The 23,576-nt window shown below is 41.0% G+C and overlaps 6 protein-coding genes across 6 annotated transcripts; 3 read left to right on the forward strand and 3 right to left on the reverse strand.

Annotated features, from left to right (window-relative positions):
* Positions 1 to 254: 254 nt before the first annotated feature.
* On the reverse strand, positions 255 to 6,614 carry glt1 (glutamate synthase (GOGAT) Glt1; the record flags this gene model as incomplete). Its single annotated transcript, XM_056179578.1, has 1 exon — positions 255 to 6,614. The coding sequence occupies one exon, from the start codon at positions 6,612 to 6,614 to the stop codon at positions 255 to 257; it is 6,360 nt and encodes a 2,119-aa protein (XP_056035158.1).
* Positions 6,615 to 8,533: 1,919 nt separating this feature from the next.
* eme1 (Holliday junction resolvase subunit Eme1) lies at positions 8,534 to 10,711 on the forward strand (the record flags this gene model as incomplete). The annotated part of the gene is made up of 3 exons (XM_056179579.1): positions 8,534 to 8,614; positions 8,661 to 8,749; positions 8,803 to 10,711. The coding sequence occupies 3 exons, from the start codon at positions 8,534 to 8,536 to the stop codon at positions 10,709 to 10,711; spliced, it is 2,079 nt and encodes a 692-aa protein (XP_056035159.1).
* Positions 10,712 to 10,844: 133 nt separating this feature from the next.
* Positions 10,845 to 14,234, reverse strand: gde1 (glycerophosphoryl diester phosphodiesterase Gde1; the record flags this gene model as incomplete). The annotated part of the gene is made up of 1 exon (XM_056179580.1): positions 10,845 to 14,234. One exon carries the CDS (start codon positions 14,232 to 14,234, stop codon positions 10,845 to 10,847), a length of 3,390 nt encoding a protein of 1,129 aa, XP_056035156.1.
* A 1,859-nt stretch (positions 14,235 to 16,093) lies between these two features.
* Positions 16,094 to 18,064, forward strand: SOMG_00787 (uncharacterized protein; the record flags this gene model as incomplete). The annotated part of the gene is made up of 1 exon (XM_056179581.1): positions 16,094 to 18,064. The coding sequence occupies one exon, from the start codon at positions 16,094 to 16,096 to the stop codon at positions 18,062 to 18,064; it is 1,971 nt and encodes a 656-aa protein (XP_056035157.1).
* A 176-nt stretch (positions 18,065 to 18,240) lies between these two features.
* rpc82 (DNA-directed RNA polymerase III complex subunit Rpc82) lies at positions 18,241 to 20,149 on the reverse strand (the record flags this gene model as incomplete). Its single annotated transcript, XM_056179582.1, has 3 exons — positions 18,241 to 19,067; positions 19,137 to 20,016; positions 20,084 to 20,149. The coding sequence occupies 3 exons, from the start codon at positions 20,147 to 20,149 to the stop codon at positions 18,241 to 18,243; spliced, it is 1,773 nt and encodes a 590-aa protein (XP_056035154.1).
* A 623-nt stretch (positions 20,150 to 20,772) lies between these two features.
* mcl1 (DNA polymerase alpha accessory factor Mcl1) lies at positions 20,773 to 23,342 on the forward strand (the record flags this gene model as incomplete). Its single annotated transcript, XM_056179583.1, has 3 exons — positions 20,773 to 20,964; positions 21,028 to 21,179; positions 21,230 to 23,342. The coding sequence occupies 3 exons, from the start codon at positions 20,773 to 20,775 to the stop codon at positions 23,340 to 23,342; spliced, it is 2,457 nt and encodes an 818-aa protein (XP_056035155.1).
* Between the last annotated feature and the right edge of the window lie 234 nt (positions 23,343 to 23,576).

Consider the following 23,576-nt stretch of genomic DNA (forward strand, 5'->3'; position numbering starts at 1 on the left):
ATTAATTAAATTAATGCTATTACTATTTTGAAAAAAAATTAATGATATCGATTATATATCCAAGACAAAAACTGTTTATCATTTAATGCAAAAAAACTAATTACCTTGAAATCTCGCAGTGATTAATTCATCTTATGTCCATAGATCCAATTGTAAATGTCCAACACATTCACATATAATTTTAATGTAAAAATTTATGTAGTCTCTTGCAAATCCCGACCAGCGGCTTGCACATTGAAGCATTTGGCCAACATTTAGATGGCTATGTTACGCTTAACAACACCACCGTCAGCAGGCAGGTAGGATTTACTAGACAATTGCAGATCAATTTCTCTGGCACACTGGCGGCCTTCTTGGATACCCCAAACAACCAAACTCTGGCCACGACGACAGTCACCGCAGGCGTAAACATTAGGAACACTGGTTTGGTAAGACTTATGGGGGGTACTGATATTAGAACGAGCATCTCGGCGAATGTTCATACTTGCTGTAGCCTGTTCTTCAGGACCTAAGAAACCCAAGGCAAGAATAACCAAGTCAGCTGGGAAAAACTCTTCAGAGTTCCTGACTTCCTTCATAATCCAGCGACCCTTGCTATTTTTTGTCCACTCAATGCGAACAGTATGGATACCCTTAACATTTCCATCTTCATCCTTTTCAAAATTCTTAGTCAAAATTGAATATTCACGGAAGTCTTGGCCATAATGAGCTTGAACTTCAGCGTGTCCATAATCAACACGGAAAACACGAGGATATTGAGGCCATGGATTATCAAATGCGCGTTCACGAGGAGGAATAGGAAGCAATTCCAAGTTGTGGATGCTTTTAGCGACATGGCGAACACTCGTACCTAAGCAATCATTACCAGTATCACCGCCGCCAATAACGATAACGTCCTTGCCCTTGGCGCTAATGTATCCTCCATCTTCGAGTTTGCTGTCTAGTAAACTCTTGGTGTTCTTATGAAGGAATTCCATCGCAAAATGAATACCCTTGGCGTCACGGTTGGGAATAGCAAGGTCACGAGGAATGGTGGATCCCGTAGCTAGTACTACAGCGTCATAGGTACTTTGTAATTCATCCAAAGATACTGCATCTTCACTACCAATCTCCACGTTTGTTATTATCTCGACACCTTCATCAACCATTAATTGAATACGACGGTCCACCACAAACTTGTCCAGTTTCATATTGGGAATACCGTATTGTAATAAGCCACCAGGACGATCAGCACGTTCATATATAACGACGTTATGACCGGCATGATTCAACTGATCAGCGGCTGCAAGACCGGCAGGGCCTGAGCCGATTACCGCGACACGCTTATTTGAACGATTTACAGGAGGCTGAGGCTTAATCCAGCCTTCTTCCCAAGCTTTATCAATAATGGCACGCTCGACACTCTTAATACCTACAGGAGATTCGATGATACCCAAAACACAAGAACCCTCACATGGAGCAGGGCAAACTCGGCCAGTAAACTCGGGGAAGTTATTGGTCATAAGTAATTGTACCAAAGCTTCTTTCCATTGCTTTTTGAAAACCAAATCATTCCATGTAAAAATCTTGTTGGAAACCGGACAACCGTAATCAGATTGACAGAATGGGGTACCACAATCCATGCATCTAGCGGTTTGAAGACGAAGCTCGTCTTCCTTGAGACGGACAGAAAGCTCCTTCCAATCATTGGTACGTTTGTGTGGATTACGGTAATGCTCGCTCCGGCGTTGATACTTCATGAATCCACGTAACTTGTCAAGAGGAGGACTCTTTTTCACAGGAGCACCCAAAGTATCCTCAACGTCTGTGATTGCGGCATCACGATTTGATTCCTCTAATTGTTGGCGGATACGGTTACCGGGCATAAAAGCCTTGGGGTATTGACGACGCTTAGCTTCCTCTTTCTTAGCAGCCTCACGTTCAAGAACAGCTTTATACTCTCTGGGTAGAACCTTAACAAACCTATTCAAGTTGCGAGGGAAGTCACTCAAGATGCGATCAGCCACCTGGGAACCAGTTAAATGACGATGATCTTGAATGAGGCCCCTCAAATAGGCAATTTCAGTAGCATCAGATACGGTAGTAAGTTCTACCATTTCCATGTTTACCTTTTTAGAAAAGTCCGTATGGTTGTCATAGACGTAAGCGATACCACCAGACATACCAGCAGCAAAGTTACGGCCAGTATTACCAAGGATGACAACACGACCACCGGTCATATATTCACAACCATGATCACCAACACCTTCAACGACAGTAACAACACCAGAATTACGAACGGCAAATCTTTCAGCAGCGACACCCGAAATAAAAACCTGACCGGAAGTGGCACCGTACAAACAAACGTTTCCAACAATAACGTTTTCCTCTGGTTTAAATGGGGATGCTTTTGGTGGAAAAATAATTAGATGACCACCAGACAACCCTTTACCAACGTAATCGTTACAATCACCTTCTAATTGTAAGGTAACACCCGGAGCCAAGAAAGCACCAAAAGACTGACCAGCAGAGCCAAAGACTTTCACACATATAGAATCCGCTGGTAAACCTTCTTCGCCATAACGCTTGCTAATTCTGTTAGAAAGAGTTGCACCCAAAGTACGATCTGTGTTAATTATTTCGCATTCCACGACAGAGGGTATACCATCTTCCAAGCTAGGTTCAGCTTCATCAATCAACTTATTATCTAACCTCGTATAAAGTCTATGATCTTGCTTGCGAATATTGCACGTGGCAGCACCAGGTCGGAGAGTGAACGCAGGCGTCAACAAAGGAGACAAGTCTAGCAATTTGGATTTGGCATTAATGGGCTCAGCAACCTTAAGCTTATCAGAGCGGCCTACCATTTCATTAATGGTGCGGAAGCCGAGTTTGGCCATGATTCCACGAAGCTCTTCTGCAACATAGTAAAAGAAGTTGACGACGTGTTCGGGTTGTCCTTCAAACTTTTTACGTAATTCAGGATCTTGAGTAGCAATACCAACGGGACAAGTATTGAGATGGCATTTACGCATCATGATGCAACCTAAAGCAATGAGAGGAGTGGTTGCGAAGCCCCACTCTTCAGCGCCGAGCAAGCAAGCAATAGCAACATCGCGGCCAGTCTTAATCTGACCATCAGTTTGGATAACGATTCGGCCACGAAGATCATTTAGTACTAAAGTTTGATGTGTTTCGGCAACACCAAGTTCCCAAGGCAAACCAGCGTACTTAATACCAGTCCAGCGAGAAGCACCTGTGCCACCATCATGGCCCGATATAACAATATGATCGGCCTTAGCCTTGGCTACGCCGGAAGCGACGATACCAACACCAACCTCAGAAACCAATTTGACAGAAACACGAGCACGTGGGTTAGCACATTTCAAATCGTAAACAAGTTGTTTTAAATCTTCAATAGAGTAAATATCGTGGTGAGGGGGAGGAGAGATTAAGCCAACGCCAGCGGTAGAGTGACGAGTTTTAGCAATAGACTCGCTGACTTTGTTACCAGGAAGCTCACCACCTTCTCCAGGTTTAGCACCTTGAGCCATCTTAATTTGAAGCTCATCAGAGTCACTCAAGTAGTACGAAGTAACGCCGAAACGGCCAGATGCAACTTGTTTGATAGCAGAACGCATAGTATCACCGTTAGTCAAGCGCTGGCTTCGAGCAGGATCTTCTCCGCCTTCACCAGTATTAGATTTACCACCGATACGGTTCATGGCAATAGCTAAAGTGGAATGGGACTCCATACTAATTGAGCCATAAGACATAGCACCAGTGCAGAAACGACGAACAATTTCTGTCCATGGTTCAACTTGCTCAATGGGAATTGATTGGGATGGGTCGACATCAAAGTCAAGCATACCTCGGAGAGTACATTTTCTAGTTTGTTCGTAGTGAGTCTTGGCAAATTCAGCATATGCTGATTCATTTTGGTTGCGAACGGCCTCTTGGAGGGAAGCGACTGCTTTGGGATGGTTAACATGCTCTTCACCGCCGTCTCGGTAGTTGTAATCACCCATGTCAGGGATATCTAAACCGACGATGGAATCACTCCTAGGATAGCCACGTTCATGAAAAGCCAAAGCGTCCAAAGCAATATGCTCAAAAGTGACACCACGGATACGAGATGCAGTACCCATGAAACATCTTTCAATAACTTCAGTATCAATACCGAGAGCTTCAAAAATTTGAGCACCCTTGTATGATTGAAGCGTGGAGATACCCATCTTAGACATAACCTTCAAGATTCCACCATTCATGGCGTGTTTGTAATTTTCGACAGCTTTTGCTTCAGTAACACCAGGCTTCAATGCATTCTGTCTTTGAAGCTTAACAATAGCCTCCATTGCCAAATAAGGACAAACAGCATCGGCACCATAACCCAGAAGAATACAAGCATGGTGAACCTCACGAGCATCACCAGACTCACAGATAAGAGCAATGCGTGAACGTAACTTTCGTTGAACTAAAAAGTGATGAACAGCACCGCAAGCGGCAACAGATGATAACGGGACACGTTCAGAGTTTGCATCTCTATCAGAAAGCACTACAATTTTGTAATCATTTTCTATAGCGTCGACAACCCCGGAGCAAATGCGATCAAGAGCAGCACCATAGCCCCTTGGACCTTCACTTTTACCAAAGGTAATATCAATGGCTGCAACCTTCCAATCAGGATGTAGGAGGGTGACATTCTTCAAAGCATTCAGCTCTTCCAAAGTAAGGATGGGAGTAGGAAGACGTAAGCGACGGCATTGAGAAGGATCAATTTCAAGGAGATTACCGCTTGGGCCAATATAACATTGCAAGCTCATAACAATTGCTTCACGGATAGGGTCAATCGGAGGATTGGTAACCTGAGCAAACAACTCACGGAAGTATTCATAAAGGAGACGAGGTTCACTAGAAAGGCATGCAATGGCTGCATCGTTACCCATACTGCCAAGAGTTTCTTTACCATCATTGGCCATAGGTGCAATGACCATATTAATTTGCTCTAAATTATAGCCAAAAGCTAAGAGCTGCTTGTCATCACCAAGAGCTTCGCTATTAATGTTGGGAGTAAGATCAATGTTGCTATCTCCAACCAAAGTATCTACTATGTTATTCATATCCAAAAGTTCTTGATCGATCCAACTACGGAAATCATACCGATTTGCAATATTGTGCTTGAGCTCTTTGTCGTCTACAATACGGCCTTCTTTGGTATCGACTAAAAGCATGCGGCCCGGACAAAGGCGTCCTTTTTGAACTACCCTTTCCGGCTCAATGCCAACAGTTCCTACTTCAGAGGCACAAATCATCATATCGTCAGAAGTCAAATAATAACGGCAAGGGCGTAAACCGTTGCGATCAAGATTGGCACCGCAATAACGACCATCGGCAAAAATGAACAAAGCAGGGCCATCCCAGGGCTCCATTTGGCAAGCCACCCATTCATAAAAAGCAGCTTTTTCGTCGGTGAGACTATTGTCATTTTGCCAAGCTTCTGGAATCAACATCATGACAGCCTCAGGCAAAGAAACCGTACCATTAACGCAAAGTAACTCTAACACATTGTCAAAGGCAGCAGAATCGGAGCCACCACGTTCTATAACAGGCAACAATGAGGACAACTGATCCCCGAATTTAGATGATTTCAATAAGCCTTCACGAGCTCGCATCCAGTTTTTATTACCTCGTAATGTGTTGATTTCACCGTTGTGAGCGGCTAAACGCATGGGCTGAGCACGGTCCCAAGAGGGAAAAGTGTTTGTGGAGAAGCGGGAGTGCACGAGAGCAAAATGAGCAACATATTCGGCATTATTTAAGTCCAAGAAGTAGTTATACACTTGAACAGGAGCCAATTGGCCTTTATAAACGATAGTATCACGACTAAGAGAGCAAATGTAAAACCATTTTTCTTTTCCAATTTGATTTGCGCTTTGTTTGCGAAGGAGATAGAGTTGTTTTTCAAAGAGGTTTTCGTCGAACTCCACATGGCCGTGGTACACAGGCTTGTAAACGATTAAGGGCTGCAAGATGGTAGGTTCACGAGAAAGAGCAGCAGGGCCAAGGATACTATTATCGCACGGTACGGAACGCCAGCCGAGAATTTCGAGTTCAAGAGCATTGGCAACCTTGGTAAACGACTCAACACCCTCCTGACATACCTCGAGCTCAGGAGAAAAGAACACGTTACCGGTAGCGTATTGACCGGGCTGGGGAAGGTCGTAGCCAAGGATCTGTTTGAATTCTTTTTGCATGAAGGTATAAGGCATAGAAGTCATGACACCAGCACCGTCACCATCACGGGTATCAGCACCGGTTGCACCACGGTGGGTCATGTTGCATAACAATAAACGAGCATCGGTGACGATTTTATGATTGCCTTGGCCCTTGACGTGGCACACGAAACCTACACCACATGAGTCTTTCTCATAAGCAGGGTCATAAAGGGCCTGCGCTTTAGGAAGAGAGCCAGCCCAAGCTTCATTTCCTTCTACATCGTAAGGATAGATGGGGGCATGAGGGTAGTCATCAGAGAGAGATGGCACGGTGTTTGCATTTTGTGTTAGGTTATCTACCGATGTAGCATTTTGATTGACGGATTCAACAGGCTTGTTCGTGGAAGACAAGACAGCCATAATATATCAATGGGGGAAAACAGCACGCAATTAAAGAAGTGACCTGTTGAAAGTTAGTAATGGAAGAGAAACTTATAAGGCTGGAAAAAGATGGTAAACAGCATGTTTCCGCTCGATATCCGAGTCTCAAAATATTCACATGAAATGAAATGAAAAAGGCAAACAAATCCCGCTGCAACTGCTGTGTAAAATACATACCTGAATTCCTATTTCAGAATTAAATAAAGGAAAAAGATATAAATAGAGAAACAAGAAATAACAAGAACGAACCGCAATTTCAGGTCTACCAGCAAATACAAAGAAGTACGAAGAAAGGAGAGCAGAGTAAAACAGACACAAAAACTAATTCTTTTCGAATTGTGTTATGGGTGAAAGAAAACGTGAGCAGGGACGTAGAGTGAAGGTAATTGCAAAGGAAACCCTTCTATGACCAAATTCGAACGGCTAGTAACTAGTATACAACGAAAAAAAAAAGAAATTTCTTAGTTTCAGACAAGGAAAAGAGTGAATCACAGTCCCAACCTCGGCCTTTTTCTTTCTAATTTTTGTTCGTGCTGGCTTGCAAAAGAGAGGCTTCAATAGTAGAAATTGGTGGGCTTTTGTATGGGTGAGCCTCTCGAGTCCATGACGTCTCAAACCTCCAATGAAAACAGTCCGATTTTGAAGTTCCAATCAAAAAAAAAGAGATTGAAACTGATTGATAAGTGAGTATTTGTCGTGCATTTGATTGGTCCGCTTATTAAAAATACTCCACTTTTGATAACACTAAACTCAGCTCGCTCTATTCAGTTACGTTATCCTAACATACCGTAGCGAAACGGACGTTCCGTAAACCCTTCCTCTACCTCTAGGCATGGAGAGAAAAGTCTATGCCGTTTTATTATTTTTAAAGCGCATCGCCTATTTTTTTATAAACATTTTCTTTGTTTTAGGAGCTTGGAAACCAAACGGAGGGTTCACGAGCAGCCCTTTTTGGTGGACTCGTTTACCGTTAAAGAGTAATTCGGGTTGCAATTGTTACCTATATCGAAAGTCCCACCATTTCCTTTTTTACCGATTCTTCTTAACTGACGAATCTGACGATCTTCCCCTTATTGACGAGAAATCAAGCAGTAGCTAACGAACAGTTAAGCGAAAGCTTAACTGTAAGTTGGCTATAAGCGAACCTTGGGAAAAAAGGGTAAACAAAAGGAACCATGCGTAGTAAGGTGAAGTAGAAGTCTGATGAAAAGCATTTCTGCAGAGAACTATAGATATACCATGCATTGTTTACTCATAAAATTTTGGAAAGAGATCCCGACAAATACTTGATGAGGAAAAAACGATTCAGAAAGAACTGACAAGGACTAAAGAGAAACTACTAGTAAAGCGACAGAACGCAAAGCATAATAAATGGAAAAAGATTTCCATCTCTCGTAAGCTTAAGAGAGAAGTTCACATCTATACCTGCAAAGATTAAATAAACCGTTTGCCAATTTCAAGTTTTACTATAATCATATGCATTCCATTCCATCTAGAGCTGCTACGAGTATATTACTATGTACTTACAGAAAGGATAATAGTAAAGAATATCGTATATTACAGAATGTAAACAAAAGACATAATTCAAGGAAATGGGGAAATTTCAAGCAGGACTCAATTTGAAGGAATCATTCTTTGGTCCTAATGATTATTGTTTCAAATTCTTGTTTCTGTCATGATCCCAAATCTGTCTTTGTCGGTATTTTCATAAAGAGGTATCGCATAAGGTCGGACTACGTTCTGTTCTTTCCTTTTCACTGTGTCTTCCTTTCCTTTTTTTTTCAGTTTCTGTTCCGTTCTAAGCTTTTTTTTTCTTTTAATTTATTTATTTACTATTTATTCTTCATACCCATTGCATTTACCATAATCAACACGGTCGCACTTATTCTATCGATTGAATGTCAAAACAAAACGATATCATCCTCATTCCTTCCGAAACAGACATTGAGGAGCAAGATACTTCTTCGCAGCATACAAAGGTACTTGTTCGCACATTTGCTGCTTCTAACTTTTACCGTTTTTTAGAGTCCTCTCGCCGCAAAAACGAATGTGATCCCAGTTTCTGAAACGCCGCAGCAAAATGCACCGCTTGAAACATTCGTTCATTCACTTTTGTAAGAGAATTCTCTGCTCTTATCTATTTGTGCTAACACCCTCTATTCTGTAGCCCCTCTGCTTTTTCCGACTCAGACGACTTGCTTCCTAGCCCCAGAAATGCTCTCGGCATTCCTTGCGAATCAAATTCCAAATCAAATCATCTTCCTACACCAAATTTCCCTTCCAAAACAAAGAAATTACTAGACACTCCTTCGCATCCTCGTGATCCTATCGTTCTATCCTCTTCTCCTCCATCCGCCGTGCCTCAGACAAGTCCCTTGTTTGCGCTTACTCCTCCATCTAATCTACACGTTATTGAAAATTTTCAAAGAGAAAACGAAACTCTCGATTTTGGTTCTTCCCCTTTGCGTGACAAAGTCGTTGACTCCATAGCTCTTCCCGATCCCCCATGCAATAAGACGCCCTGTTTTCAAGAAACCATTTTGGACGCTCCTCACAATACGTTTGCTCAGAAAGTTTCTCCGAAAGGTTTGTCTAATTCCCTCGACAGTTCTCTTCTTTGTGAACAGAATTTACTTCAATATAGCACCCTTTTAAATCGCTATGCTGACTCGGAATGCCCAACCCACACTCTCGAAAAAGCTCAAAGTTGTTCTAAAACCTCTCCAGGAAACCAGATGAAACAAATGTGTAAATTGCCGAGTCCGCTGGCGGGCTCTGGTTTTGATGACACCAAATCTTCTTCGTCTTCTTCTAAACCCAGTTCTCACGAGAATGATCGGGATGCTTCACTGTTTGATTTGCCTACTGTGGATTTAGCCTCCACAACAATTTCTCGAAAACGCACTCTTGATGCACTGTCTACGAACAATACTGCAGACTTAACCCAGAGCAACGATCTAAAAAAGCTGAAAAAACTGAAAAATATTTACTCAAAGAGTTTTCAAGATTCTTCGAATGATTACGATAATCAAGAAGCATTGCACAGTACTTTACGGAAATCAAAAACTATGGGAAAAGTCGGTTTATCCAAAAAGAAAATTGAGGAAGCCGAAAGAAAGAAGAATAAAGAACTACAAAAGATTAATAAGGTTAAGAGAACTAGAGAAGAATGCTTATCCGAAATGATTTTATCGCTTTCTGATGCAGATTTATCTACTGTCTGGGGGGCTTCAGTCTCTGAAACCTTAAACCCTTTTTCTTGTGAATTCAGAACTGTGAAACATCAACAAAAAAGCACGGTGTTTTGGAAAAGAAAGGTCAATACATACTTTGATCATTCTGCCAACCGGTTTGAATTTGTCACCGAACATGTACAAAACGAGCCATTTTCACTTTATCGAACCCCTTGTTCTGATTTCGTGACAAAAATTGCTGATGGCATACTGGATGATTTTGTTAAATCGTGCAAGCTTCAATCTCCAAACAGCAAACTCATAATCATATTAGAAGGAGTTAACAGTCATTTCAAAAATGTCAAGTCTGATATTAATCGTCAGTATGCTAATGCGGTTAATACCGGTACAAGACCCTTGTTATTTGGCTCGCTTTCTAAATTTCAGACAATCACAAAGGAAGTTCTCGAAAGTGAAGTCTGCAGGATAAACGTTCAGCATAATGTACTACTAAACTATTCTAACGATGAAAAAGAAACTGCCGATTGGATCATATCCATTACCTCCGACATAGCTCTATCACGATATAAACAATTCTCCCATTTGTCTGCTAGGATTTCATTAGCGGAAATAGGGCATGTTAAATCAGCCGATCGAGCTGAGAATACGCTGAATTTTATGTTAAGGCAACTACTAAGAGTTACTCCCAACATTTCAAATGCTATCTGCGATTACTTTCCGTCCATTCCCAAGCTGATTCAACATCTGAAAGCAAATGGTGAAGAATCTTTGTCTAATATCATGGTTACTACGGCTATCAGCGAAAGGAATCTTGGAATAGCTTTATCCCGCCGGATCTATAACACGTTTTTGGGTAGAAGAAGTGCGGATGATGCCCCGTAGACACCAGCATGTATATTATTTATAATTTGCCATTCTTTTATTAGTCATCCATATAAATAATAAATAAATTTATTGCTACCTTCTGTTTAGTAGACAAATGTCATCATTAAGCACACAGGCACATAAATATGCATCAGTTTTCATTTTGGTTAAGTGCCTTTCTAACCGCTAATACATTATCGACAATAACGGCATCCACACCAAATCGGACCTGGCGTCTTACATTGTCTGTGTCGTTGTTTAAAACACCATACGTATAGCAAGTCAACTTCAATTGCTTTACAGCTTTAATTAACCGTGGAGTTTTGATCAAAGGCTCACAAGCACTTACAATACCAAGCAAATTCCATTGGGCAGCAAATCTCATAGAATCCTTAAGGGAGGCTGCTCTGGCATCAGTTCGAAAAGCTGTACCACCTTCTGTTAAGAACAGAACAGGTACAGAGCATTTTAGTGACAACAAGATACAAATATCTGGATTGAAACTAGAGAAAATGTATCGTCTATGACCTCCATACTTTTGTATCACGGAAAGAATAGTATCCACGAACGCATTGTAGTCATATGCGACAGGTAAAAGATTCTCCTCCTCGGCCTCACTCAGCATTGGATATTTAAACTCAACATTTAATCCTACCGATTGAGGAACCTTTTCCAAGATGTCACGTAAAGTATTAAAAGGAGCACAAATGCTATGTCCCAATGCGTTTCCTTTATAAACCTTACGCTTCGTATTCGAAGGCTCTTCTTGAGAATTCAGTAAATTCAATAAATCCAGATGAGTATCTGAAGATCTTGATACTGAAGAGCTATACGCACGAGGACGACGCTTAAGACTGTATTCATGGAGATCATCCGCCATTTTTTTGTCAGATGGGCTATGCGAAACTGATAAAAACTGTTCCAAGGTTAAAGAATGAACCTGAGCATCAGTTCCTGTTTCATTAACGGCAAAATCGTGGTATACAACAGGAACCTTATCTTTCGTTAGTTGAACATCCAACTCAACGTAGGAAGCACCCAAATCAGCAGCTTTTATAAAAGATTGGACTGTGTTTTCACCGAGTTGTAAAGTCAAACGATCAGGTTGATTTTTTCCTAATCCACGGTGCCCTATAACCTCTACGCTGTTTGATTTCCCGGATTCCGAAGGCGATTTCGATGTAGCAGGTGATTCATCGTGATCCTCTAAAGTCGATCTATCAAAATTTGAGACCGACTCTAAGGAATTAGCACCGTGAACGCGTTCGGAACCCAGCTTTAGAATATTTTTATCCGGAGCGGTAGACACCAATGCATCGACATGAATTTTCGCAATCGGTTTTAGTCCTTTACTGGATAACAAAGTAAGGGAAGGGAGCGGTTTTAATGACTGCATACCTTTACCTAAATTTGGAATAAAGTCGCTCAATTGAGCGTAAGCTCTACCAATTACCTTCAAGGACCTGTGGCCTAAAGCGTCAATACAAACAGTGGTTTTATCAATGTTCTTCGTGGCAAAAACCAACTCATAAGGAGGAGATGCAACAGCGGATTTGACGTTTATCTCCTCGGTAGCTTCATAATGCATATAGACAGAGTCGTCAATTGCTTCATCCGGTTCAACCACATCTTCAAAATCAACCTCACCAACATTGTCAAAATGCGAACGAGGCACATCAATAACCACACTAGAGCTTGTAGACTTTTCACGAAACATAGATGATTCTGATGAAGTTGCTTGTATATTAGTCGCAAGACTAGTAGACGGTAAATCAGCTGTCGATGATTTGGAGGAACCGACAGAAGACGATGCCTTACCGGAGAGGTATTGAGCTTCTTCACCTTCAAGTGTGACACGTATACGTCCGGTTAAGCCACTCAATCTCAAAATCACAATAGACGAAGAGGGTTGAATCTCCATAGCTCGTTTTCGGCTTCTCATCTCTGCTCCCGATGATTTTACGGATAAAGAATCTAGATTCACAGGACCATCACTCAAAGTTACAGACGTTTGCAACAAATCGAGTACCTCCATTTTTCCACGAACAACGGCATGTTCCATTGCTGTCCAACCAGAAGCGTCAATCTCATCAACGGATGAGCCAAATTGAATAAGGACCTTAATAATTTCTGAAAATCCGAGAGCACTGGCAAGCATCAATGGCGTCCATGAAAAGGGGGCCTCGCGTGTATTTTGATCTGCGCCGTATTTTATCAGCATTTCTACACAACTTGAGCGGTGGTTTCGAACAGCAGCGTGCAGAGCACTACTTCCTTTTGCATCGTGCTCATTAGCATCGAAACCGGCATCCAGGAGTTCTTTGATCATTCCTGCGTTGTCTCCTACCAAGCATACCAATACCAATGGAGGTATTGGGCCGGGCTTGGTTGAAGGTGTACTTTTGTCTTGACAAGATAAAAGGGCATGCAACACTTTTACATGGTTGCCTCTAATAGCCAAGGTTAAAGGGGTATCATGCATAATGTCAAACCAATAAGGACGCATCCAATTTAGAGGTTCCGCTGAAGGGATGGACGATATGATTTTACAAAATTCGTAACATAACGTATAGAAGCCAGCTTCAGCAGCTGAGTGCATGACTGTTTGCCCCTTGCTATTTCTCTCGACAGAGAGGATTCGTGTTAAAAGAGAATTAAGATGGTCTTTTTCTAAATATATGACAGAGCATATGTCCTTGACAACTTCTAAAAAGCAGTACACGCCATGACCGGGACCATCTAGGTTATTCACTGCACGACGTAAAGCAGAAGCGAGACATTCCGATCGAAGTCCCATTCTTCCAACGACTTCTCTCATGCAAGCTTTAGCAGCAGCAACAATAGTAGCAGCAAGTATATCAATCAAGACGGTTTCGGGAGCGTTGATACAGGTTTCAGCAATCTCTCTAACGTCATCCTGTTGAATGTATGTAAGCAAGTCTTTCTTTATCGGATGTTTCGAGGATATATGCTCTAGCTTTTTTAAGGTATCTGTCTTTTTTTGAGAACTGTCCAATGCCTTCAAAGAGAGTAGGGTTTCGTAAATTTTTGCCGAATTGGCAAAATCCAGCTTCATAACTTTACGTTCGTAAAAAGTGGTTTCGCGGTCGGTACCAAGATGCTTGTCCATGTTGGCCGACAATTTTTCAAATGCCAACTTGTTCCATTCAGCAAAAGAAGAAAGTTTTTGTAATCGTAAATCCAAATCCTTTATTTGTTTATTTCGCTCTTGAGTTTCGTTTATAGAACCAGATCGATGATTGGTTATTTCTAGATCATCCTCGTTCGAGAGACGAGAAATATAAGCATTGAGCTGAGAAATGTTTGTAGAGAAAAAATTGACTACTTTTTCTAGATTTGCAACCAACATCTCGTCTGGTGAACCCTTAGGCCATGAACCATCTGGAGCCCGCTGCAAATATGCGTTCTTACTTGTGGGGTTGGAAGCCACAAATTGGATTTTTTGCTTTATTCCGTTATAATCCACATATTCATCAGCGAATTCTGAGATTAGGGCCAATTGGAGACTGCATGTTAGCATGGAATAAGGATAAAAAAGAAAGGAAAAAGGAAATGGTTAGTAGTATAGAAAGGTAGTGTATCTTATATCCATGTAGCCTCGCCTTTCGTCTCACTGAGTGGGCATGATTTTGACGTTGGAACAAAAAGAATTGCGCATCATCCTTTCAACTTTTTAAGGCCCTTTTCTATACGCATGGATTGACAAGATTTGACGACCAAATGCTTGTTTTCTAAACATCCATCGATATTTATACGCTACAAAAAGAATGTACCTACCTTTCACCAAATTTCATAACAGATAAATTATGAATCCGAAAGTGTATAAAAAAGACTGAACCGGACTCAAAAGAGGTATAAAGTATACTGCAAAGGTAGAATGGGAGAGGCTAAGTTCAAAACAGCCTGAAAATCTGGACAACCTCGCCTTCAAATACGTTATAACAGATTAACAGAATTTACTTCATCTTGCGGTAGGCTGTTCTGGCATATTATACCATAATGTACTGCATTTGTATCATTTAAAAGCGATAAAACGATATCTGTTTAGACAGTCGTCTATATGTACAAAGGTCCCATGCAGTTTGTCTCAACATGAAAAATGCATAGAATCGGCTGAAGGTTGCAATTCAATTTGAGTGTTCTCATAGTTAAATTCTTTATTAAGTGGTGAGTCTTTTACAAAGGAAAGAAACAATTGGAAAGAGTGAGCGGAAAGTGAATTTTTGGCACACAGAGAGAGACAGAGACAACCATGTCGAAGTTGCTATTTTGATTTTTTCTTTCATTGGCGAGTCTTGCTTTCTTACATTGATCTTCTTGGTCGAGTCATCGAGTCAAGTAGCGGTGTGGAATGCCGCTCTATTTCACCTGAATTGGAATGAAAAAAGATTATGCGAAGAAGAAGCCACAAAAGCGGATTTTTATAATCCTCTTCTTCGTATTGTATTACTCCGTCATCCGAAAAGAGCTCGACTACGTTGACATCTAATTTTGATAGTCCTTAAGACGATCAGAGATCAATTAACAACTTGATAGATCTAAAAGCTAAAGCTAAAAAATTTGTTCGTCTTCTACGGCTACCATAGCTACAGTCTCTTCTTACGAAATTTCATTTACCTTGCTTTGTTTACTAATTGTAAAATCTTACTCCTAAGACTTATAATAGCAAATGTTTTTAACAATATATTGCATAAACATATATAATATATTAACAAATAGCTACTGATGTCACAAAACTGGATACGTTGTCACCAAGAAGTGCAAATTTATGTGTCTCTTAAAGTCAAGGTAAAGAACAATTATTATAACATACGTGTGTTTTGTACTGTTAAAAAAAAGCTTCCTTCATTAGATGTGCGATGAGAAAGGCTAGCACAAGGAAGTACTAAAAGTAAGAGTGTACTTGAAGTAACTCTGCCATTTCAAGTCTATAGGGAAGCCTTCTATGCTCATTTGAAAACAAATTATATCAACGAGTTATGCAATCAAATATTGTTCTATTTTTACTAAATGGAACATTTTTATAGGGAACATACCACGGTTTTTGATACGCGACTGTTTATTTACACTTGGTTGCTATAGAAACTGACGCGTAAACAAAACAATTTGCAAATTATATAACTAGCATTTGATCACCATTGTTGAGCTTGGCGACAATTGAAGTTTTTAATACATTTGCGCTTTACAGTTGATAGTCAATTAAGCCTTGGATCTGATACTTCGTATACCACACGTCTAGAGTCTTTTGTTTACCTCTACTGCTAAAGTTTTCAAGTCTGTTCTAGCAGTAAAACTTTGTGGTACCAGCTTAGTTATTCTTTTTTGACTATTTGTGTTTTGTTTGTACTCTTTTTTGGACTTTGCATTTAAAAATCGCTAATGTATTCCGTGTACTCTTTACTCCTGCTGGCTGTCCTAAGCCAAGTCAGTTGGGCATTACATTTCAGCAACAATTCTTCAGTGATCAGTTACTGTGGTTCTGATGTCGCAAACCAGCCATCTTCAGCCTCTATTACTCTTCATAGTAATTCTTCTATGATTGCTACAGATAATTCAAGATCAACGGTCCCAACATCATCTATACCTTCTTCATTGAACTCAACTTTGCCATCTGTTAATTCGTTACCGGTTTTTGAAGCTCGTAGGGGAATTGTGACAGAATCTTTTGATACCTATAATACCTATACGAATAAGGTGCCTTCGCCAGCATTGTCTTCATACACTTATTTAAGCACTTTTGCCTCAGACAGCACTGCTGCTTTTACATCTGTAGAAACTTACAATACTGGGCCGGATGTTGAACTGAATAACCCGAGCACTTCAACACCAGTTCCCACTTCTACTGCTATGCCTTCGAGTTCTTTTACTCCTACTGCTTCATCACTGTCTAGTACATGGCCTTCAGAAGTACCCTCTTCTAGTCCTGACCCAACCTCTAGTAGTTGGCCTACTGCCAGTCCTTCCTCTGATCCTTATGCCTCACCTTCTAGTGCTTGGTCTTCAGAAGTACCCTCTTCTGATTCTAACCCAACCTCTAGTAGTTGGCCTACTGTCAGTCCTTCCTCTGATCCTTATGCCTCACCTTCTAGTGCTTGGTCTTCAGAAGTACCCTCTTCTAGTCCTGACCCAACCTCTAGTAGTTGGCCTACTGCCAGTCCTTCCTCTGATTCTTATACCTCACCTTCTAGTGCTTTGTCTTCAGCGGTGCCTTCTTCAAGTTCTTCTAACCCACCCTCTAGTAGCTGGTCTACTATGAGTTCTTCCTCTGAGACTTATGCCTCACCTTCTAGTGCTTGGTCGTCAGTGGTGCCTTCTTCAAGTTCTTCTAACCCACCTTCTAGTAGTTGGCCTACTGCCAGTCCTTCCTCTGATCCTTATGCCTCACCTTCTAGTGCTTGGTCGTCAGCGGTGTCTTCTTCAAGTTCTTCTAACCCACCCTCTAGTAGTTGGCCTACTGCCAGTCCTTCCTCTGATCCTTATGCCTCACCTTCTAGTGCTTGGTCGTCAGCGGTGTCTTCTTCAAGTTCTTCTAACCCACCCTCTAGTAGTTGGCCTACTGCCAGTCCTTCCTCTGATCCTTATGCCTCACCTTCTAGTGCTTGGTCGTCAGCGGTGTCTTCTTCAAGTTCTTCTAACCCACCCTCTAGTAGTTGGCCTACTGCCAGTCCTTCCTCTGATCCTTATGCCTCACCTTCTAGTGCTTGGTCTTCAGCGGTGCCTTCTTCAAGTTCTTCTAACCCACCCTCTAGTAGCTGGTCTACTATGAGTTCTTCCTCTGAGACCTATGCCTCACCTTCTAGTGCTTTGTCTTCAGCGGTGCCTTCTTCAAGTTCTTCTAACCCACCCTCTAGTAGCTGGTCTACTATGAGTCCTTCCTCTGATTCTTATACCTCACCTTCTAGTGCTTGGTCTTCAGAAGTACCCTCTTCTAATTCTAACCCACCCTCTAATAGCTGGTCTACTGTCAGTCCTTGGCCTTCGGCATCGGCTTCCAGTTCCGTAAGTTCTACTTCCACTTCAAATTCTGTTGAACCACCGTCTACTTCTTCTTATTCGACCATTTCTGTGCCAACCAGTAGCTACTCTTCGAACACATTTAGCTCAATGCCCATTGCTACTAGTAACACAGTAAATCCGAATGTGGATTCATCTGGATTGTGGTATCTGACGGCTTTATCTACTTTCCAGGTCCCCGATGGGTTTTCTTGGTCAAATATAAATGGATTTTCAGTCTTGATGCCAACAGGAAATGACCTTAATAAACGTACTATTAATGCTAAGGCTACTGCAAGTCCGCTGCCTTCCGATACATGGAGCACGTTTGTCACTCAAACATCCGCCCCTAATTAAAGCACATAAAGAATAGTCTACTATTCTCGTCAAGCCAATTTAGGTCTTTCAGTTTTTTAGGTCTTTTGGAATATTTATAATAGAATTACTTTATTATACTATATATATATACACTTTACTTTGTAACGATCCTTTTGAATATGTTTATAGTTTCACCCAAAATAAAGCCCATTTTATTATTCGTCCCTAAAAATTAAAATTAATTCGTCCAAACGAGAAGCTTGCAATAATAGCTTTTCCTCATATGAGCGCAATCTTTTCAACTCAGCTTGTTCAAATTTCTGCAGATATTCTTCCTCCTTCCCTTTTATATCAATACGTTCAGCCTTGTCTATTAGTTGCGATCTTTGAGCCCGTTCGTCCCGAAGTCGATGAAACATTTTTGCAATTACTTCATATAATTGATCCAGAAAAATAGAATAAGCACGTTCAGACCGATGAAACCAGAGATAAAAAGTCTTTGAAGGTGCACGATCAGAGCTCCTTGGAACTTCTTGTAATTCTAATGCTCCCATCTCAGCCATAGATTGAAGAACAGTTCGTAAATCTTTTTGTCGTAGTAAGGCCATATTTGCTAGTTGCTTTTCCTCAATTTTTCCTTTATCTTTTATAATCCGTAATAGTCTAGTTGCTCTGTCACCAAGTTTTTCGTCTAAAATATTTTCAAATTCCACAGCACGAAGCATATTTGTTAAATAAGCAAAGTCTATTTTCCATTCACCCATGCCTCTATTACCCACTCTTGTGATAAATTTCAAGGCAGTATCAGCCAGCAATTCCAAATGTTGTACCAACACTTTGCTTTTGCTGTTGCTTTCATCATCAATGTTTTCTTCGTAATCTTCATCCTCCTCTTCCTGTTCCTCCATTTCCAGTTCGTCAAGTTGATCAAGTGCAGCTTTTGCAGGGGGTTTCCTTACGTTGGAGCTTTTCGCAAAACAAGACTCAATGTCAATGTCTTTAGGAAAATTCCTTGTAAGTTCCATGGTAGTGATGGTTAAAACTGTAGGACGTTAGCAATTAACAAATGTTAACAGTTTTTTTATAAAAAAAAACCTCAGAATTCGCATACCAGTAGCAGGAGATGGAGAGCCTACGAATTTAGACTCTAGGATTGCCAGTAGATGAGAATATACGATAGCAGTCGTTTTTCCGATACGGCGTTCTGCCCAGTATACAAGTCTTTGATTTCTTGCTAAGAATGAGAATTTTGCACGATTTACGCGTACGTGTGCAGCGGGATCTGGAAGCAGAATACTGTTTTCATCATCCAAAATTTCGTTCAAATCTCCCGTCATTGAAGAAGTGGTAGCATTTCTTCGCTTTCGTTTCGCGGGCCGGGGAATCGAATCTTTCGGTTTTCTTATAAGACCTTGATTTTCGGCCATGTCACTTGATTGGAGCCGGGCCATTTCAAGTGCGACAGAGTCATTCACTTCACGATTCTTCTTTATTTCAGATACGTTCTCTGATTTACGCTGCTCAAGGAATTTGATACGAAGTTGCATTTCCTGGTCACCAACCGGAATCAAATGTCGAGGCTGCACAACTACAAGATATTTCAAGTATATCAAATCAGTAATATTTTGCTGTAGCATTCGGCTTTCCTCATCCGTTCCATCTGGACTCTTTCCAAATGCACTATAAACATCTTGCACGCGCGCACGACCCTGTGTACTCACATATTTAGCGATGGATGCTGTTTCTTGGTTTAATTTTAGCGAAACTGAATAAACGTCCTTTCCTTTCCTTATTAAATTATACATTTCTTGCCATTGGGCTTCATAATAAGTCACTTCTCGAAGCTGTTCAATGGCCGTAACAAACGAGACCATATGATGCTGCATTAGACTAGCAAGAGCCTGTCGAATTTTTGGCGCAGGAAGATTTGTCCGCTTCAGAAGCATTGATAGATTCATTCGCCCATGACGAAGTAAAATGCTTGCTATTTCCTATTAACAACCATCTAGTCAGCTTCTGCACAACATTTTCCAATCTCAGCTATTCACCCAAACATACCGAGCAGCATTCTCCAAAAAACTCGTCCACTAGGATTTCGCACAGTCCAACTGCATACTGTGACATCCTTGCATCCACCACTACTCAAACATGCAAATTGCTTCAGTAGTGTTTATGGTCAAAAGAATTTGTGCGACGAAACCTCGATTTTCAAATACCGAAGCGTTCTTAACATATTTTAAGTAGGTTAACGTAGAGGAACAAAGAATCCTGCTTTAGTAAACAAATGCAAAAACTATCTTCAGTTGTTCCTCTCGCTGGTAATTCTATCTTTACAGCTGAGCTAGCATAACCTTTTCTCTAGAATTGTGTGTAGGAGTATTGAGGTGCCATACTCCATGTGACGCACATGGAATAAATGTCAACGTGGGCAGCTCAACTCATCCTATGTGTCTACAAAGATCTTATGGTAATGGCTTCATCTACTAGGAATTCGTTCTTATTTCAGATTTTCCATAATTCGCGATTTGCTTCACAGCATTTGCATTTTGGCCCATTTCCAGTCGAATGAGTTACAGTTAAAAGCTGAGCAGTAATCAAACACTACGGAACTAAGTTTTTGTTTAATAGTCAATATTCAACTGGGTTTTCTTCCATTTTTACCTATTCGTTTTTATTGTTGACTAAAGAGATGGAACGATACCCTTATTTACATTTCCACCAAGGGTTGCTTTTCTTCGTCTGCTACAATGGCAGGAAATAGACTGGTGCCTCGATATGCACATACCGATGGGTTGACTAGGCTTGCGTATACGCTAGATGGCACCTTTTTGCTCACCGTTGGATCCAACCTGGTTATAAGAAAGTTCCAGGTCGGTTCTGACGAAGAACCTGAATCCATAGACAATCATCAAGACCCGATTACTGGAATTGCCGTTTCTGTGAGTGATTTTGTTTATACATCTTAGTTGTTTTATATATTCTTTCTAACCGTATCTTTTCAGAAAACCCATTTTTGTACCTGCTCTGAGGATGCGACAATTTGTGTATATCCCATCGATAACTCTTCAGAACATAATCTACTAGCCAGGACGACGCTTCCTGTGCGTGATATTGCATACTCTACAGATGGAAATTGGGTTGCTATTGCCAGTGAGTATGTATTGTCTTTTATTGTTGCTATTTGGATGAAATTAACAATGTCAGTGAAACAGCGGTAAAACTCGTCAATACAACAGAGTTAACTCAAATTCATTCTTTACGCCCTTCCAAAACTTCAAACAAACACGTGTCATTCAGTCCGAATGAAAAGTTTCTTGCCATATCCAGCTGCAATGGTATTTTATATTTTTATGATGCTCATTCTAGAGATCTCGTAAAGTTTTTAACAAACACCATCTTCTCTGTTGAGGGCGATTCCGATCTCACTAGTAAAGCAGTTTGGCACCCTTTTGATGGCACATTCGCTGTTGCCGATTCTGAAAACCAGGTATCTGTCATATCTACTGATGATTGGCTTGCATTATACAAACTATCCCCAAAAGAAAATTACTCTTCCATAACAGACGTTGCTTGGTCAAGCAATGGTCGTTTTTTGGCGGCTTCTTTCCGCGATACGGGTATATTGGTATGGGATACTTTTTCAAAAGAAATAGTCTCTGAACATCATTACCCAAATGTTGTTGCTTTGGCTTGGCAGCCTTTTGCTAACGTGTTGTCTTTCACCACGAATCAAGGTGTGCTTTACAATTGTCCTGAGGCAATTCCTTTGTCAGAGTCTATCACTGAAGCTGATTTCCAAAAAAGAAACCAGCTCAAGAATGGTCATAAGAAACGTATTGTTTTGGATGAGGCCGAAGAAAATTTATATGGGAGTCAAAACACCAACGACGATTCTGTCGCTGCTGGTGGCATCACAAATGAAGAGAATATCGGTGACTTTAACGAAAACGCTTTAGATGATCCCTTTGATTTAGATGGCGATAGTTATATTGTGAATGACCATGAGTTAGAAGTCGCTAAAAAGAGGAAGGCGCGTCCCATGCGCGATCATCAGCCTGTTTCCTTTGAAGATGGTACGAGAAAACGCCGTCTTTTGCATTCTGCTGTCCATAAACCTGTTTATGCTGGAAGCACGCCGTGGCAAGGAAATAGGCGCTACTTGTGTCTGAATTTAGTAGGATTCATTTGGACCGTTCAACAGGACGATGGCCATAACACTATTACCGTCGAATTTCACGACGAGACCAATCACAGAAGATATCATTTTCCAGATGACCAAAAGTTTGAAATGGCTTGTTTGGATGAAGAGGGAGCCTTGTTTTCCGCTCCGGCTACGGAGCAATCACCAGGTGTTATCTACTATAAACCTCATGTTGATTGGTCTCGGCGATCTGAATGGGCATTAATGCTTCCGATGGAAGATGAAAGCCCTGTTAGTATAGCACTGAGTTCTAGTGTAGTTGTCGCTTGTACAACAAGCGGCTATGTGCGTATTTATTCTCGAACAGGCTTTCCTATAAGTATGTATAGAAGTAAGCAACAACCGTTTGTTGCTTGCTCTGCGTTTAAAGACCTTATTATGATAGTTGCGAACGGCGGTCCTACTGCTGATGGGACTCCTCAATTGGTCTACACAATTGAGGACACAAGCAAAAACTATGTCTATCAATCGAATGATGGGTTAGCTCTACCCCCTACGGGAGAGCTTCAGAGTATTTTCTTTTCAGACGTTGGTGATCCATACATGTTCGATTCCGATGGTGTTCTGTTGGTCTTACTTCATTGGAGAACCCATGGTCAGGCCAAATGGATACCTGTGCTGGATACGAATGAACTGGAACGTCGTAAGTCAAGGCAAGAATCCTATTGGCCTGTGACAGTGGCAGATAATCAGTTCCATTGTATCCTTTTAAAGGGGAATGCTCGTTATCCTTATTTCCCTCGTCCTATGTTTACTGAATTCCCATTTCGAATTCCCTGTACTGTAGTGACTTTTGATGCTCCTACCTCGGTTCCTGCTTTAGAAGAGCTGCAACTTAGAAATGCGGTTTTGTTAACATTAACCGAAGAAGCAATCGAGGAAGGGGATGCTAATCAAGACCAACAGCTTCAGGTTACGAAGCTTGAAGCTAATATTGACAAAGCTTTATTGCAGTTAATCCAGAAGGCCTGTTTAGAAGAAAAGCTTGAGCGTATTTTTGAATTAACAAAAGCTTTACGAAGAACACCTAGCATATTGGCAGCTCAGAAAATTGCCCTGCATCACTCCCTTACCCAGATTGCTGAAAAAATTGGAACTCTTCTTCCTGCTACTTAATGGTTTACTTTTGTACATTACTACGGATCACTGCTCGCCCTTTTTCTTTCTTTTTTTTTAATCACTTGTGCATTGCTATGTGTGAATCAAAACTTTATTTAACGTCTAGCTGTAACACTACCATGAAAAACTTCATTAAAACTTCATTTCACTTTTACAGATTCTCAAACTCTGATTTGACATTGCTTCAAGTTCCTTCTACCCAAAACTCTTGCAAACACTGTTTCAAAGCAT

Source organism: Schizosaccharomyces osmophilus, chromosome 1 (genome assembly GCF_027921745.1).
Source record: "Schizosaccharomyces osmophilus chromosome 1, complete sequence".
Taxonomy (NCBI): domain Eukaryota; kingdom Fungi; phylum Ascomycota; class Schizosaccharomycetes; order Schizosaccharomycetales; family Schizosaccharomycetaceae; genus Schizosaccharomyces; species Schizosaccharomyces osmophilus.